This window comes from Boleophthalmus pectinirostris, unplaced genomic scaffold (genome assembly GCF_026225935.1).
Source record: "Boleophthalmus pectinirostris isolate CB_2022bp ecotype Guang Dong unplaced genomic scaffold, ASM2622593v1 HiC_scaffold_10, whole genome shotgun sequence".
Classification (NCBI taxonomy): Eukaryota; Metazoa; Chordata; class Actinopteri; order Gobiiformes; family Gobiidae; genus Boleophthalmus; species Boleophthalmus pectinirostris.
The window spans coordinates 9778505-9794098 of NW_026570971.1; the positions used below are offsets into that span (position 1 = coordinate 9778505).

At 40.5% G+C, this 15594-nt stretch overlaps 1 protein-coding gene across 1 annotated transcript in view; it reads left to right on the forward strand.

Annotated features, from left to right (window-relative positions):
- LOC110153632 (tyrosine-protein kinase fyna) overlaps positions 1 to 15515 on the forward strand; it is a 72066-nt gene extending 56551 nt beyond the window's left edge. The window contains exons 7-12 of the mRNA XM_020917536.2: positions 357 to 521; positions 1695 to 1874; positions 3326 to 3402; positions 5830 to 5983; positions 8707 to 8838; positions 12724 to 15515. Of these exons, the coding sequence (XP_020773195.1) occupies positions 357 to 521; positions 1695 to 1874; positions 3326 to 3402; positions 5830 to 5983; positions 8707 to 8838; positions 12724 to 12932 (917 nt within the window). The 3' untranslated portion in view covers positions 12933 to 15515. The remainder of the gene's footprint in view (positions 1 to 356; positions 522 to 1694; positions 1875 to 3325; positions 3403 to 5829; positions 5984 to 8706; positions 8839 to 12723) is intronic.
- The last annotated feature ends 79 nt before the right edge of the window (positions 15516 to 15594 follow it).

Consider the following 15594-nt stretch of genomic DNA (forward strand, 5'->3'; position numbering starts at 1 on the left):
CCTTGTGATGTCATGTGGTAATACAAGAAGTGTTCCACTGTGTTTTTAAACTCCATAGACCGTCGTCACTAGAATCATTTGGATAATTTCAGGTCTGGAATTGCAAATTTTCGTCAAATACTTTCCTCCGTGCAGTTGTTTCACAGTATGATATTATTCTATGTTCACGGACACCAAACCAGACAAAGTTACAGGTCAGATCTGTGGCGAGGCGACCCCGCTCACAGGCAGAATACCTGTTTTTTCTTTTTGAGCTATAAAACCACCTGTAGTTGAATACATGTAAGGTAGAGCTGTTACATCCTGCAGCTTTAACATTGCGCGTGTCAAATAAATCGATCTGTCTGTCTCTGTAGCTCGTGCCGCCGGCCTGTGTTGCCGTCTCATCGTGCCCTGTCACAAAGGCATGCCCCGCCTCACAGACCTGTCCGTCAAAACCAAAGACGTGTGGGAGATCCCCCGAGAGTCTCTGCAGCTCATCAAGCGCCTGGGCAACGGACAGTTCGGAGAGGTCTGGATGGGTACGTACTGCATATGTGTACTTGTACCACTACTAATGCCTCATACTGCACTTGTGTACTTGTACTACTACTGCTACTACTACTGCTACCCCTATTCTTTGCAGTTCCACCCAAATGGAACTGCAAAGAATAGTACTGTGCTTGTGTATGAGCAATACTACTACCACTCATACATCTACCTCTGGATGGGTGTGTACTGCACTTGTGTACTTGTACTACTAATACTACTACTACTACTACTACTACCTATTAGTACTACTAATATTACCCCATACTACACTTGTGCACTTGTACTACTACTGCTACTGCCCCATACACACACATGTAGATGGTTGTGTACTGCTGATGTGTACTTAAACTACTACTACTACTACTACACACATACACACACTACTCATATACACACATCTACATAGCTATGTACTGCACTTGTGTTCGGCACTTCATACTACACTTGTGTACTTGTACTACTACTACTACTACTACTAAGTCATACACACATATCTGGGTGGCTATGTACTTCCCTTATGTACTTGTACTACTGATACTGCCCCATACCACACTTGTGTACTTGTACTACAAGTAATACCCGATACTGCACTGGTGTACTTGTACTACTACTGCTACTGCCCATACTGCTCTTGTGTACTGCTACTGTCCCATACACACACATCTGGACGGGTGTGTACTGCTGATGTATACTTTTACTTTTACTACTACTGGGAGGACCCGGCTAAACATACTTAGCATATTGGGTCATTTTCAGCTCACACCCAGATTCTATTACAATCACGCTCACAGATCTGAACCAGTAAAGTAGTGAAGTGTAATAGTGGTTGTAGTACTAGTACAGCACTGGGGGTAGTAGTACTAGCAGAGCAGTAGGACATTTGGGTGGAACTGCAAAGAATACTTATCATATTGGGTCATCTAGAGCTCACGTCCAGATCGTGTTCCCTATAATCAGGCGCAGAGATTTGAACCAATACTGGCTGAAATCTAGTTGCACAAGCAGGTTATAGCAGTAAAGTATTTGTATTAGTAGTAGTTGTTGTATAAACTTTTAAAATATAATATAATCTTTTATTCAGGTCTGCTTGATGTGACTAGTTTGACAAATCACAACCACCAGCACATCTACTCTGTTTTTAAACCTGTGTGTATTTTATTCAGGCACCTGGAACGGCACGACCAAGGTGGCGGTGAAGACCCTGAAGCCGGGCACCATGTCTCCAGAGTCGTTCCTGGAGGAGGCCCAGATCATGAAGAAGCTTCGGCACGACAAACTGGTGCAGCTGTACGCCGTCGTGTCCGAGGAGCCCATCTACATCGTCACCGAGTACATGAGCAAAGGTATGCCAGCACGTCAGATACTACCACGCATGGGGTTAGGAGGGGGGTGGTGTGTTTCCATGGCGATTATTTGCGTAATGAAGATGTTAAAGGTGCTGTACCTGATTTTTACCTGTCATTAAAATGTGAAAAACAGAACTAGTCCAACAGTTTGCAGTGGTCCAAAGTTATTCCTCACCTACCTTATCCATTCTGAGCATCCTAATTATTCACTACTATGAATTTATAAGCACTCTCAGACCCCAAAGCAGAGTTTTTCCACAACTGTAGAGCCAGCAACAACTAGCATGCTAACAGCACTTCCTGATTAAGAGATATAAGAGCTGCTTATACAATTATCTGTACTAGGTCAAAACAAATTTTGCTTAAAGACATGGAGTAAAAATGGGTGCATGGTAGGGGTGTAACGGTACGGGACGTTTGTTTCGGTGCAGGGCTGTGCACGACTGAATTCGCGCAGTTTGTGTGTGGTTACATTCCACCACTACATGTGCAGCTACATGGAAGGCTCGGCTCTTTAATATTCATAAGGGAACTTGTCCGTGTTTGGGGTGGCAGTGTTTTCCGCAGCGCTTCATAGTTAGAGCGGCCGCCTGGACAACAATTGTCCCCCGCCTTGACTACATCCCTCCAAACCATGTGAATCCTTTAAAACTATGATCATTGTGCCACAGTCCTCACTTTCGCCTTTCTCTGGCATGGAATCTCCACTGCCACCGCTTATTGCAGACAATGTGGAAGTTGTTTCTTTCTGGCCAAAAATATGAAGATTGAGTAAAACTTCATCCTGGAACTGTTAGTGCTGCGCTTCACTTTTGAAAAGTTTTGTTTACTGTTTACAAGGAATTTATTTTTTATAATATTTCAAACATTTGTTGCTCATTTGAGAATATTTTATTTAACTTATTAGTGTTACCAAGCAGCACTTTGCATTTAATTTATTTTCCCATTTGTATAATGTGAAAACAAATTGTTGGTTTAATAAACACACAAATAAACAAGTAAATGATTTTGCACTGTACCGAAAATGAACCGAACTGTGACCTCAAAATCAAGGTACCTACAGAACCGTGATTTTTGTGTACTGTTACACCCCTAGTACATGGACTTTAAAACACAGAAACTTTAAACCAAAGAAGTTATAAAAATTCCCAACACCTAATATTTAGAATACAGATAGATATACAAACATTATTGCCGTCGTAATGTTGTGTGTTGTCTTGTCCCATTTTGGTGGCCTTCTTTGAGACTTGTGAAAGGTCAGTCTAAGTGTGAGGCCTGTACTGTAGATGCAGCTGCTCAGGTTATTTTAGAGCTCCTGGAAATACCTCCTGTAGTCCGGAGTTCTCGGAGTGGAAAGATGACCCCCGCTATAAGAATGTTTGTGTTCTTAAAAGACAAAATAGCAGAAATTAATAGATAATATTCATGATTTTATTTTCTCTTTTTAGGAAGTTTGCTGGACTTCTTGAAGGACGGAGAGGGCCGAGGACTCAAGCTTCCAAACCTGGTAGACATGGCCGCTCAGGTAAGTTTGTAGTAATAGTTATAGTGATGATAACGGATGTCATTTTTAACAACAGTCAAGGCGGTCCAGAGAGTAAAAGCCAAAAGATTAAGATATTATTTACAATGCACACAACTGAAAAACATTACATCTAGTTTAAACTCCACTCATTGCCTACTTCAGTCCCTGTTTGAGCAACTGAATCCAACAAGAATGTCATCTGATGTGAGAACCAGTGATGGGAGAATAATTAAGTTGCAGAAACAATAGTTAAGGTTCAAGGGACAGTCTGGAATTTTGGACATAGGACCTCATTTCCTAGTGAGCCAGAGTGTTGTAGACGTGTGGAGACACTAAATATTCCATCCAGTCCTTGTATTTGCAGAGGTCACTGGTTCTAGGCTAGTGCATGTCAATGGCCATAGTTATCCTGCCACTATAAACAGTCTTACCCACTCCACAAAACACCTGAAGCAAAAGTATTATTACTCCAGACTGTCGATGTAAATGTTTGTGTTGATAGATTAATGTTTAAAATAAAACTAACCTTGCATCGCATGTTGAAGGACTATTTTCTCATATATCAATCCTCCGCTGCCAAACTTTCTATCAGGAAGTACAGCTCGCTGCTGCTGCTCAGACATAAATCCTTCAATTGCAAGGTTGGTTTTACTTCTAAAATTATTCCATCAACACAGACATTTACATCGACAGTCTGGCGTAATAACAGATTTGCTTCGAGCACTTTGTGGAGTGGGTAAGACTGTTTTTAGTGGCAGAATAACTATGACTATTGACACGCACTAGCCGAGCACCGGCAACCTCTGCAAATACAAGGACTGGATGGAATATTTAAAAAAGTATCTCCACACATCTCCAACACTCTGGAATTTTGGACATAGGACCTCATTTCCTAGTTAGCCAGACTGTCCCTTTAAAGGTTAAGGTCCTCTGCATTTGGCCCATCCTTCAAGTTCTGGGTCATCTCATCAGGAGCAGTGGTTCCGCCTCCAGATCCAGAGCTAGGCTTGGTCAGGACTATCTTAGCTGGAGGATTTTAACTATAGTGCATGTTTTGGCTTGAGGAAACCCACCCACACATGAAGAGAAACATGCGAACTCCACACAAAAAGGCCAGGAAATCTAATCCAGAACTTTCTTGCTATGGGGCGAGAGCATTAGGGAGCCTTCTGTAGTTAAGTATAAGCCAAAATATTAGGTCTACAGAGGTTTGCAGATTTCCAAAGCTATTCCTCATTTACTCAATGAATTTAGAGCATCCTAATTACCCATTACCGCAGCCGGTTTGTTAATGGCTGTCACAGAAATGCTATTAACTACCATGTTAATGAGCACTTTCTGAATCTCAGACAATAAAGCACATTATAATTAAATGCAGACAGAATGCAGAGGACATATTTTGACCTTAGCAGCTGCTTATACAATATATATCTGTGCTGAGGTAAATACATGGGAAAACATCTGGCTACAGGGCCTTTGAGGAGTTACAAGGTCTAGCAAGCTACAAGTTATTTTTTAAAGTACTAAAGCATTGTTTCCCAAAGACTGGGTTGCAACCCTCAGGTGGGTCACAAGATCTGCATGTAGATCTGCAATATACAGTTGTAAACATGGATCGTATTTTATTATCGTCATTCTGGATCAGCATTTCATCAGAATATCCTGTCCTCAGTAGGGCCAGAGTTTCTATGCTTGTTCCTTTCACTACTCCATAAATCTGTGAATTGGGATTTTCTGTGTTCACAAAAATGAAGACAAAGCACAGAAACAGACTGAACGCTGCTCCTGATCTGCGTGTTTCACTCTCCTCCTGCACCACGGACTTAACGCTACAAAAACACAAACAGGCCCACCTATCTCATGTTGAAATGTTAAGACATGTTTTATAATTGTTTCTAATCTTTTTGTAATTATTCTATTGACTATTTTGTTTCAGTGTTGCCGGTTCAATTGAATGTTGAAAAGAAAAAGAAATGGGCTACGTTTAATGGCCAAATAGGCGACTTATGGATACTTTTATTGCTGCTTCAATTACTGATTTTCATTGTTTAAAACTTGAGTCATACTAATTGTTTAGAGAGACATGATCAGTAATGGTCAAATTCACCTTTATTTTGGGATTTGCGAATAATAATCTATTGACTTAGGTCACGAAGGTTTATATATATATATATATATATATATATATATATATATATATATATATATATATATATATATATATATATATATATATATATTCACTAATCTACACTGTAATATACTGTATAGTGTCTAAACTGCACATTCTGTATATATCACATTTACTGCTCCTTGCACTTCTGATTAGAGGCTAAACTACATTTCATTGTATTTATACATGTGTAATGACAATAAAGTTGAATCTCATCTAATTTAATTTCTCCTTCTTCTGTGCGTTATGTGCAGGTGGCGGCGGGTATGGCCTACATCGAGAGAATGAACTACATCCACAGAGACCTGCGATCGGCCAACATCCTGGTGGGGGACAGTCTGGTGTGTAAGATCGCCGACTTCGGACTGGCCCGGCTCATCGAGGACAACGAGTACACCGCCAGACAGGGTAACCACGGCGACGCCCGATCTGTACTACGAAATACTCTACTCAAAGTACCACATATTGAAACTCCAGTATAGAAAGGCAAAAGTAGAAGTTAGTTTGTTTTTAGCTGTGTCAAAAGTATCGAAAATCATTTGAGGCTTGAGTTCTTAGAAAATGTCAGTTTTCACCCACCGCCTATCTCCGCCCACTGCTTTGTACATACTTGCAATTATTATAAAAACTTCAGACCCATTTCTATTATTAAGCTTTTTCCATTTTAGATCAATATTGTTGTTTGAAATGATCTACATATTTTGAAGTTAAAGAATACCTGTCTTCTTAAAAGTATATGAAATAAAAGTATGTTATAAGTAGTTTTATCATTGCTGCCTAGTCCTGAAAAACATGGCCTCAAAAATGTATTTAACTTGAACTTAAAATAGAGCGGTGGTTGGTTCACAAACTCTTCACACCAAAGAAAATATTTTCCTTCCTGAGAAGCACCAGATCTAAACGCAGTCTATAAAGGGACTTACCAAACCTAAACCAAGACAGCATAAGTAAATTAGTCTAGAGAATAGTTGTATGTGAATTAAGGCTGAACAGTCTGTGTTAGTGTTGTCAATATACTAATCTTGAGCTCTATCAGAACAAATATAAGAGCACATAGACCAGTTTATGCTCATGGACCACTATGGAATCGACCTAGACCACTGAGGGATTACACAGGGATGCACCGATATGATACTGATACTGAATGTCAGGGCCGATACTGAAAATTTTTATGGATTGGTACCAAGGTTATAGGTATAGGTTCACTCAGTACCCTGTTTTGGTATATAAATCGTGTAATAGTGTAAAAAAAAAAGAGGTTTTATTTACCAATATTGGCCCAAAGACCATGTCATATTAAACTGTAATTAGTAGGGATGTAACAATAACCAAAATATTCTGATATTGTATCGTCAGAGTTCTAACAATAATATCACAATATATCGAATTACAAGTCTCTTTGCTTAAATGAAGAGTTATGGTGCAGTAATAGCCAAAAAAATGACAGAGGGAACTACATAGACCATGATCCTTTGCTCCATTCAGTGCAGAATACAAGAAGAAATAACAGTTCTAAGCACTTTTAAGTCTTAATTCTTTGGATTAAGTCTTGTCAAGGCTATTATTATTGTTTTTGTTGTATGATTAGATATTGTTTCATCCATAAGCCTCTCCACCATATCATGAGTTTTCCTACGATATCGCAATAAATATCGTACCGTGAGGTTCATACTGTGACAATATCATTTCGTGACACTTGGATATCGTTACACCCCTAGTAATTAGTTTATATGATAAATAAGCATTACAAAACACATTTGGATAACTTTTTCCCAAATGCCATTTTTGTTTTATGGAAGTAAATGATAGCTTTAGTCTCTGCACTGGTATCGGTTGATATCGGGTATCTGCAGATACTTAAAGCTATAGTATCAACGTCAGAAAGTAAATAAATTACTTTTCGTCCGTTGTCCATACAATTTTTTAACTGGACAAAAGTTTATTTGTTTGAATACGTTTCGTAGCTTGGACAGACCAAATAAACTTTTGTCCAGTTGACAAACTGAATTTCTCCTTTTGCCTGGATTCTACTTGGACAATTGTGGGACTGTACACAGACTGTTATTTAATTTATTTAAAATTACATTCTATAGTCTAAAGAGAGAATATTTAGTTGTCATCGTGGTATTGGAATCTGTATTGAGTATCGAGTCAGTTCCTTAGTATCGAAAACAGGTTTGAAGTTTTTGTATTGTGACAACACTAGTTTGTGGAGGTCCAACATAAGGATTAGCAGCTTTTACACAGAATTACACCTCCTGGAGACATAGGGAGGGCATCTGACACACAGGAACACTTCAGAACATATCTGAACTACAGGGTTAGGCATCTTTGTGCAGAATAAGACTGGAGATTTGTTTGTGGAGGAAATGATGGTACTTCAAAAACTGCAGCCTTTGCACTTTGCTAATTGCATCCATTCAAATTTCAATTGCGATCGAGCGAGCAGTCCCGGAGTGAATACCCGTGTTTCCTTCCCTGAGCGCGAGTAGGTCTGCAGACATGTTTTTTACGAGGCCAGAAGCAGTGGAAAACAGAAGGGCCTGCGGTGAGAGCGTGGTACATACAATCACACACTGAGTCCACTTTTAGACAGCACGGAGAATGGAATGTTCACGGGCAGAGGCAGACGCTGGTACAGACGTGGTACACATGTGGAGGGGCGCACTAACTACAAGCTGACAAGGATCCAGACTGTGTACTGTCTAATGCACTAGGGCTAAACCCAAATATTTACCTGGGACAGTCCCAGTTTTGAGCCCCGTGTCCCCTGTCCCTGCAGATTTAAGCAAAACCACTGATTTGTCCCAGTTTTATACAAGAAATGTATCAGGTGTCCCTATTTTTGACCAATCTGATCCCTGCCAACAGTAAAGAGAGGCATAAATTCTCATTTGTTTAAGTAAAATACAGAAAAAGTGCTTAAAAATAACAAAAACACAAAGAAAATATGACTATACTAACTCACATTAGTGCTGAGTGCATAACAGTTTTCCTTAATTACACACTCGTTTCACAATTTTATTATTACCAACCACCACAAACCAGGGATGTCCCAGTTTTGTATTTTGAAAATCTGATCACACTATGTCTAAATATAATGTGTGTTGGTTTTGTTTTGTTTCTTCCAGGGGCTAAGTTCCCGATCAAGTGGACGGCTCCCGAGGCGGCTCTTTACGGGAAGTTCACCATAAAGTCGGACGTGTGGTCGTTCGGGATCCTGCTCACGGAGCTGGTGACGAAGGGACGAGTGCCCTACCCAGGTACGACCACTGTGAAGAACGGAGGGGAATAACGCTTTAGAGTCTGGACATTTCACTTATACTGCACTATAAGCACAATAGGCTCTGTTCACGCTTACGTCACAAATCTGGAAGACGCTTGGAAACATGCGATGACAACTTCCGGTGTAGTTCTCAACACTGGACTCGCCGACCAACTATGATCAAACCCACTGAAGTAAATGTGATCAGCGGTAAAATGAAGACTGCATATGTACGTGCTGTTTGGAATCATCTTGAATTTGGCGCCCTCATCTCTTCTAATTCCCAGTGCGCTCAGAGTTGTGCGTCAGTGGGGAAATGGTGGTTGTAATTGTTGATTAGATGAACATAACGGACCGCTACAATGACATGGACATGAAGAAAACTGTGCCATTTTCTCATTTTCCTGGATTTTGTCAGACTTACTACCGTGAACAGAGCCCGCCAGAAGTTGTCATCGCATGTTTCCAAATGTCTTCCTGGTTTGTGACGTAAGACCGTATATATGAGTGGACATAGCTAGCACTATAGACGCCACGTGCAAAATAGAAAGTGCTCCAGGAAGCTCTTCCGGCTCCTTCTGACTCTGGCTTCAATTGACTTACGTTGGGATCTTGTGGCTCCTCTCTTGCTGCAGTGAGCCTCGTCATTTTGGTCTTAAAATGTCCGTATTAACCCGCTCTACATTTATTCATAACATAGACCCTGGCTTCAGATCTGCTCCTGTAACCGTGAGCATCGCGAGCCTCATTTGAGCGGTCCTGAACGCTTTGGGTGGTGTCATACTTGTTTAGTCCACTTCTTTTATACAGTCTATGGCGTGAACAGAACCTTTACGGTCTTCATTTTTATATTCGTATCAGTGTGTCTTGCAATATTCCCATTTCTAATCTATCGCCTGAGAAATGGAACAAAGCAAAGTCTCTATAATCCCTCAGTCACCAGGTAATACACATACATAGACTGTATTAAGAAGTGGACTAAGGGAGTGTGATGTTATTCCCGTCCAGTCAAATGAAGCTCACGAGGCTTGCAGTTATAGGAGCGAATTTGGAGCCGAGTTCCATTTTAGGAATAATAATTAATTTACTTCCTATCTATTGTTCAGAATGACTTAAATATGTCCAGTAGCACTAAAGCTGCAGTATGTAAATGATGTAGATGTTATTGCTTTGCCTAAAATGTTCCACAGTATGGATTTAAACATGTTTTTATGGCAAAAAACTTGGAAAAACCTAGATTATTACTGTGAACATGATCGCCTCTCCGCATATCTGACCTGTAACTTGGCCTGGTTGCACCAGCTGTTCCTCTCCATTGAGATAGAGAAATTTAATGCTATACTGTCAAACATTCCAGGCAAAGCAAGTAACTCCTCCACATCAGAAAAGTTAGTGCATCTTCAACATTTCAGAACAAGTGTGTAGAGATCTAGAGGGTTTATAAAAGATGGGCTATGAAGCAGTTTGAATTAGAAATTATGTTAACTTTTCTTAATTTGCTCATTGTGACGATTCAAATTGTAAACCAGTTTTCTAAGCCTAATCTTGAACTGTTTGACAATTACTGTATGCATTTCCTGTCAAAATCTACTCTTAAATTCTAATAATCTGAAGCACACACCAGACTGTCTCTCCCCAGAAGACTCGTCTTTATGTGCTGGGGTGCTGTGCGTCTGCTGCAGAGGCCCACAGCTCAGAGCTATAAAAGGCAGTAGAGGCTGTTGTGTAATGTAGGCTACAGACTGTATGCACATGTCCCAGGTGAACGTGTGAACAGACTCAACCTGGCAACCTCATTTAATCACTCAACAGTCTGCATCAAAAGGAAAGTATGAACGCTGGTCATTTTTACAGATAAGTTATTGGACAAATATAGAAAGTGATGGGGCACAGAGCACTGGAGTACAGCTGCTCCCGTGTACTGTAGGGTTCACATTTTCGATTGTAAGAGCTGGGGCTAGATTAATTTGACGTGACTTCGACACTGCAGTCTGAACATAGCTTTAGATTCAAGTGCATGAAACGAATCCATGAACACAAAAACCTTTTAGTCATCCAAGAACTGAATATCCAGTTCCATTTGTCTTTTAAACAAGAATCCCCTGCAGCATCCAAGTTGCTAATTGTTGAAAAAAGTTCTAAACATTTGCCAAGGATTCTTACTGAACAATTATTATTTGCAAAGTTCTCACAGGCATCATGCAATTGATCAAAAGATAAATACAGTTTTGTTGTTATTGTCAGTACTTAATAGTGCATCATGTCACTTTTGTGGTGTAAATTCCGCCACCTGGTCTTTGGCCAACACCCTGTCAGTGCACAATCTCATCAGATCTCTGATGTTAAGCAGGGCTGGGCCTGGTTAGTACTTGGATGGGAGACCGCTGGGAATACCAGGTCCCACAGGGGGGCAGCAGTGGCAAAATCTGCCACCTTAAGGGTGAAGTATAGTTCTGCATTGACTCAACACACACTGCCACCGTCGCCTTGTCGCTGTCATTTTTGATTTATGGGTTTGCATCGAGGTCTATGTGCCGCAAAGTAATTCACCGCCACAACACTAGGAGGTTTTGATTTAAACCTGGCGTTCATGTATACTAGGAGTCTGCAAACTTAAATACTAGGGATGTAACGATATCTAAATCTCTGGGTATGATATTATCTATAGCCTTTATTGTCATTATACACAGTACAATGAGATGCAGAGCTGCTCCTTTAAAGTGCAAAAAACAAACAAACAATTAACAGTTCTCAGTGCAAAGTTGAGTTCAGTATGGTGACAGCTTTGGGAAAGAAGCTGTCCCTGAGTCTATTTGTTCTGGCTGGTATGGACCTGAAGCACCTGCCAGAAGGCAACAGGTTGAAGAAGTTGAAGCCGGGGTGTGTATTTTCCTTTATGATGTTCCTAACCCTGCTGAGACAGCAGGAGTTGTATATTGTGGTTATGGAAGGCAGAGGGCAGCCAATAATTTCCTGTGCAGTGTTGGTCACCATCTGCAGACGTTTCCTGTCAGCCTCTGTGCAGCGAGAGTGCCACACTGACACAGTAGAGGTCAGCGGGCTCTCAATGGTGGAAAGATAGAAGGTCACCAGCATGCTTGTGTTTAGTTGCTCCTTCCTGGGCACCCTCAGGAAGTGTAGCCGCTGCTGGGCCTTTTTGAGCAGTGCTGAGGTGTTGACTGACCAGGAGAGACCTGCAGAGATGTGAACCTCAAGGAATTTTAAGGACTCCACTCGCTCCACACTTTCGCTGTTGATGTACAGGGGGCAGGGGTGGCTCTGTTCTGCTGAAAGTCTAGGATGAATTCCTTAGTCTTGGTGATGTTCAGTGAATGTTTAATGCCTGAAACTGTAAAGTGATTTTTTGTGTCTAGAAAAGCTGTATTAGGCTCATGCAATAGTAGTAGTAGCAGTAGTAGTATTACTTGCACCCTCCTCCAAGGAAATTACATAGTGCACTATTAACATATTAAACAGAACTGGGAAGGGAGGGCACACTTTGACCCATCTTTCAAATCCACAGGGGCGACCTGTCAAGAGCAGTGATGGAGTGACCAGACTTCCCTATACACCCGGGACAAGTCCAGTTTTGAGGCCTGTGTCACATGTCCCACGGTGTCCCCATTTTTGACCAATTTGACACTTGCCAACAGTAAAGACGGGAATATATTGTAGCTAAAATACAGAAAACCATGCTTGAAAATGAGCATAAGGCAAAAAAACAAAAACAATATTACACACTATTTTAACTATTTTATTTATACCAACCATTCCAACCTCAGTGTGTCCCAGTTTAGACTTTTGCTTAGATGGAGGATCACACTCTAGTTCATGTTTCGAGTTGATCTCCAAAACTCTTACCCCGCTCGTCTCTTCCCTCCAGGCATGAACAACCGCGAGGTGCTGGAGCAGGTGGAGAGGGGCTACCGCATGGCGTGCCCCCAGGACTGCCCCTCCTCTCTGCACGAGCTCATGGTGCAGTGCTGGAAGAAGGACCCCGAGGAGAGGCCCACCTTCGAGTACCTGCAGGCCTTTCTGGAGGACTACTTCACTGCCACGGAGCCTCAGTACCAGCCCGGGGACAACCTCTGAGCCCGCGCCACTGCTGCTAATGCTAATGCTACGGCTAAGGTTAATGCTACCGCGGAAAGCAACGTCCACGTACAGGGAGGAGGGCTGGAGCAAGAGGACCCGTCTGGTTTGGAGGAGTTTTGGGTAGGATTTTTGGGAATTGCAAGGTCGAAATGATTTGACTTGATAGGAATGATCAGTCAAAACATGGTTGCGAGGTAGCCTAACAATTATGGAATTCCCTTGCGTGATTTTATTAAATTTTTAATCTAAAAAAATGGCCAAACTGATCTTAATTGTGTTTTAGTCAAATGAGCAGTCATAGGCACTTTACTGCATTATAGATCCATACTGAAGACATCAAATATACAAAGCAAGTAGTGTTGTAGTCGAGACCACACCAAGACCTCTGAGGGTTGAGACTGAGACAAGAATTTTAAAGGCCATCGAGACTAAATTGAGACCATCTTTGTCATTCTCTTCATTTATTTGTATTTCACTCTTATTTTGGCACAAATATATATCAATGTTTTAAAGTTTTTGTTTTTAAGCAACACTCTGCGCCCCTTTTTTGGACGCGCATCCACAGTTGGAGAACATCTTCATTAATCCCACTTACACTGGCACTTTACAGAAAACTCCTTCAAAGTGAATCAAGTGGGTATAATTTTTAAACTATCTAGACTTACATTCTCTTCTTGGTTTTGCAGTGGTATTTCACAGCCTGTGCTCATTTACCAAACCAAACGCACATCGTGACAAACACAGATGTACCGCACATCGGTACAAGTTTATTGCCGACAGCAGCGGCCATAATGAAATATGATCGCACTCGACAAACACCAGACCTCAAGTCCATGACAAGACTCAGTCCAAGAGCCTTCAGAACTGAGACAATACAGAGTCCAAATGCGCTAGAGAGAAAAACAACGGTCTTGAGGCCAATCTCGAGACCAAAACCAATCTCGAGTACTATGGCACTAGAGGCAAGATGTATGGAATTATCTAAATAAGTTTTATATTTTATATCATTTTTTTTAAATTTCCCAAACCATCCACCCTTTGCTTTGTGGAGAGCACTGCAAACCCTTGACCCTTGAAGTCTCCTGGCATGGTTTTCACTTCAGAGCTGTGCCATGTCGGGGTTCATTAGAGGCCGCATCTCAATTCTCTTTCCTCGTTTCCTTTTCCTTGATTCCTTTCCTCGATTATCCATTTTTCAGCTGTCGATGAAACGTGTCATATTATGCGGTGTCCCAGAGTAAACCACGGAATGAAGGCGTAAACCTGAGGGAGGCTTCAGGAGGCAGGCGTCAGATAAAAGAATCAAACTTTATCGGTCTCAGCGAGCAGTTTATATCCTCTGTCTTCGCTCTGTCTTCTCTTTGGGTGGGACTTCCTCACCTATTTCCTGCAGAATCAAGGAGAGGAATCAAGGAGAAGGAAGCGAGGAAAGAGAAATGACACGCTGCCCAAGAGTATAAAAAGGATTACAGTGGCGAATTGGCTATTACAAAAAATGTAAAATTGAAAACATGAGTAGAGTTATTTCACACTTTTTGGTTTACTTCATTCCGTATGTGTCCATTCATAGTTTTGATGTCTTCAGTGAGAATCTACACTGTAAATAATAATAATAATTCAATGTGATGTAGTCTCACTTTAAGTACAAATAGAGTAAATAAGTAAAACAAAAAAAAAACAAAAAAAAAACATCCTTAAAAATATCCTGTCAATGGGCTAAGATGTTTTATGTCAAATTGTCAGGTTAGGGGAAAAAGTTGTTTCAAGTTAAAACAATTAACTTTGAAATAAATAATGCAAACATAAATTTCTTTGGCTGTCTTAAAATTGCAAAATAATGAAATATTGAAACAAGTCAAATAATGTGGACCTTGCAATTCAAAAATCTTGACTTAAAATTCCTCAAATCACGGTAAATCTTCTTAGTCCAAGCCATTCGATGTGGAAATTGCTTTTGGCCGTGTGCTTGTCCTGTCACCGGCTCCCCAGCAGAGGGCGCCACACTCCACACATTCGGTCATCATGTGGATCTCCATTGACTTTGTCCAAGTTTCCCATGCACCAAGACTTTAACCTGGAAGGACGGAAGAATTCTCACGAGACTGCCATGGAGGAAGTTGTACGTAATGTAAATATACCAAAATTTGCTTGTCTACTTATCTCTTATTATTATTATTGTTGTTTATTTTTCCCGTTTTTCTTACTTTGATATTCTCGGAAAACCTTTTGTGTGGATTTTTTTGAATCCGATGAAACAGCTGGTAGTGAGCAGGCAGCGAAGCGTATATGAAGTAGGTTTAGAGGTGGTGGGATAGTTCCTGGGCCTTTCCCTGGAGTCCACCGCACCTTTTTTACAAGCTTAATTTAATAATACTGATACACCGTCAAAATAGTATCTGCGTTGACAAACAAATGACTTGAATTCAGAAATTTTTACATTTTTTTATTTAGATTTTTTAATGTATTAGACCTTGACTATTTGACTGGTGTAAAACAATAAAAAAAAATAAAAATTCTAATTTCAAAACCAAATGATCTGCATATAATAGTTATTTTAATAATTTTTTAATGTATTTAATATTTTAATAATTTAGTTCCACTCTAAATATAATTCTATTGGCAGAAAATTTTGCTAATAAATTATAACATAATATCTTGA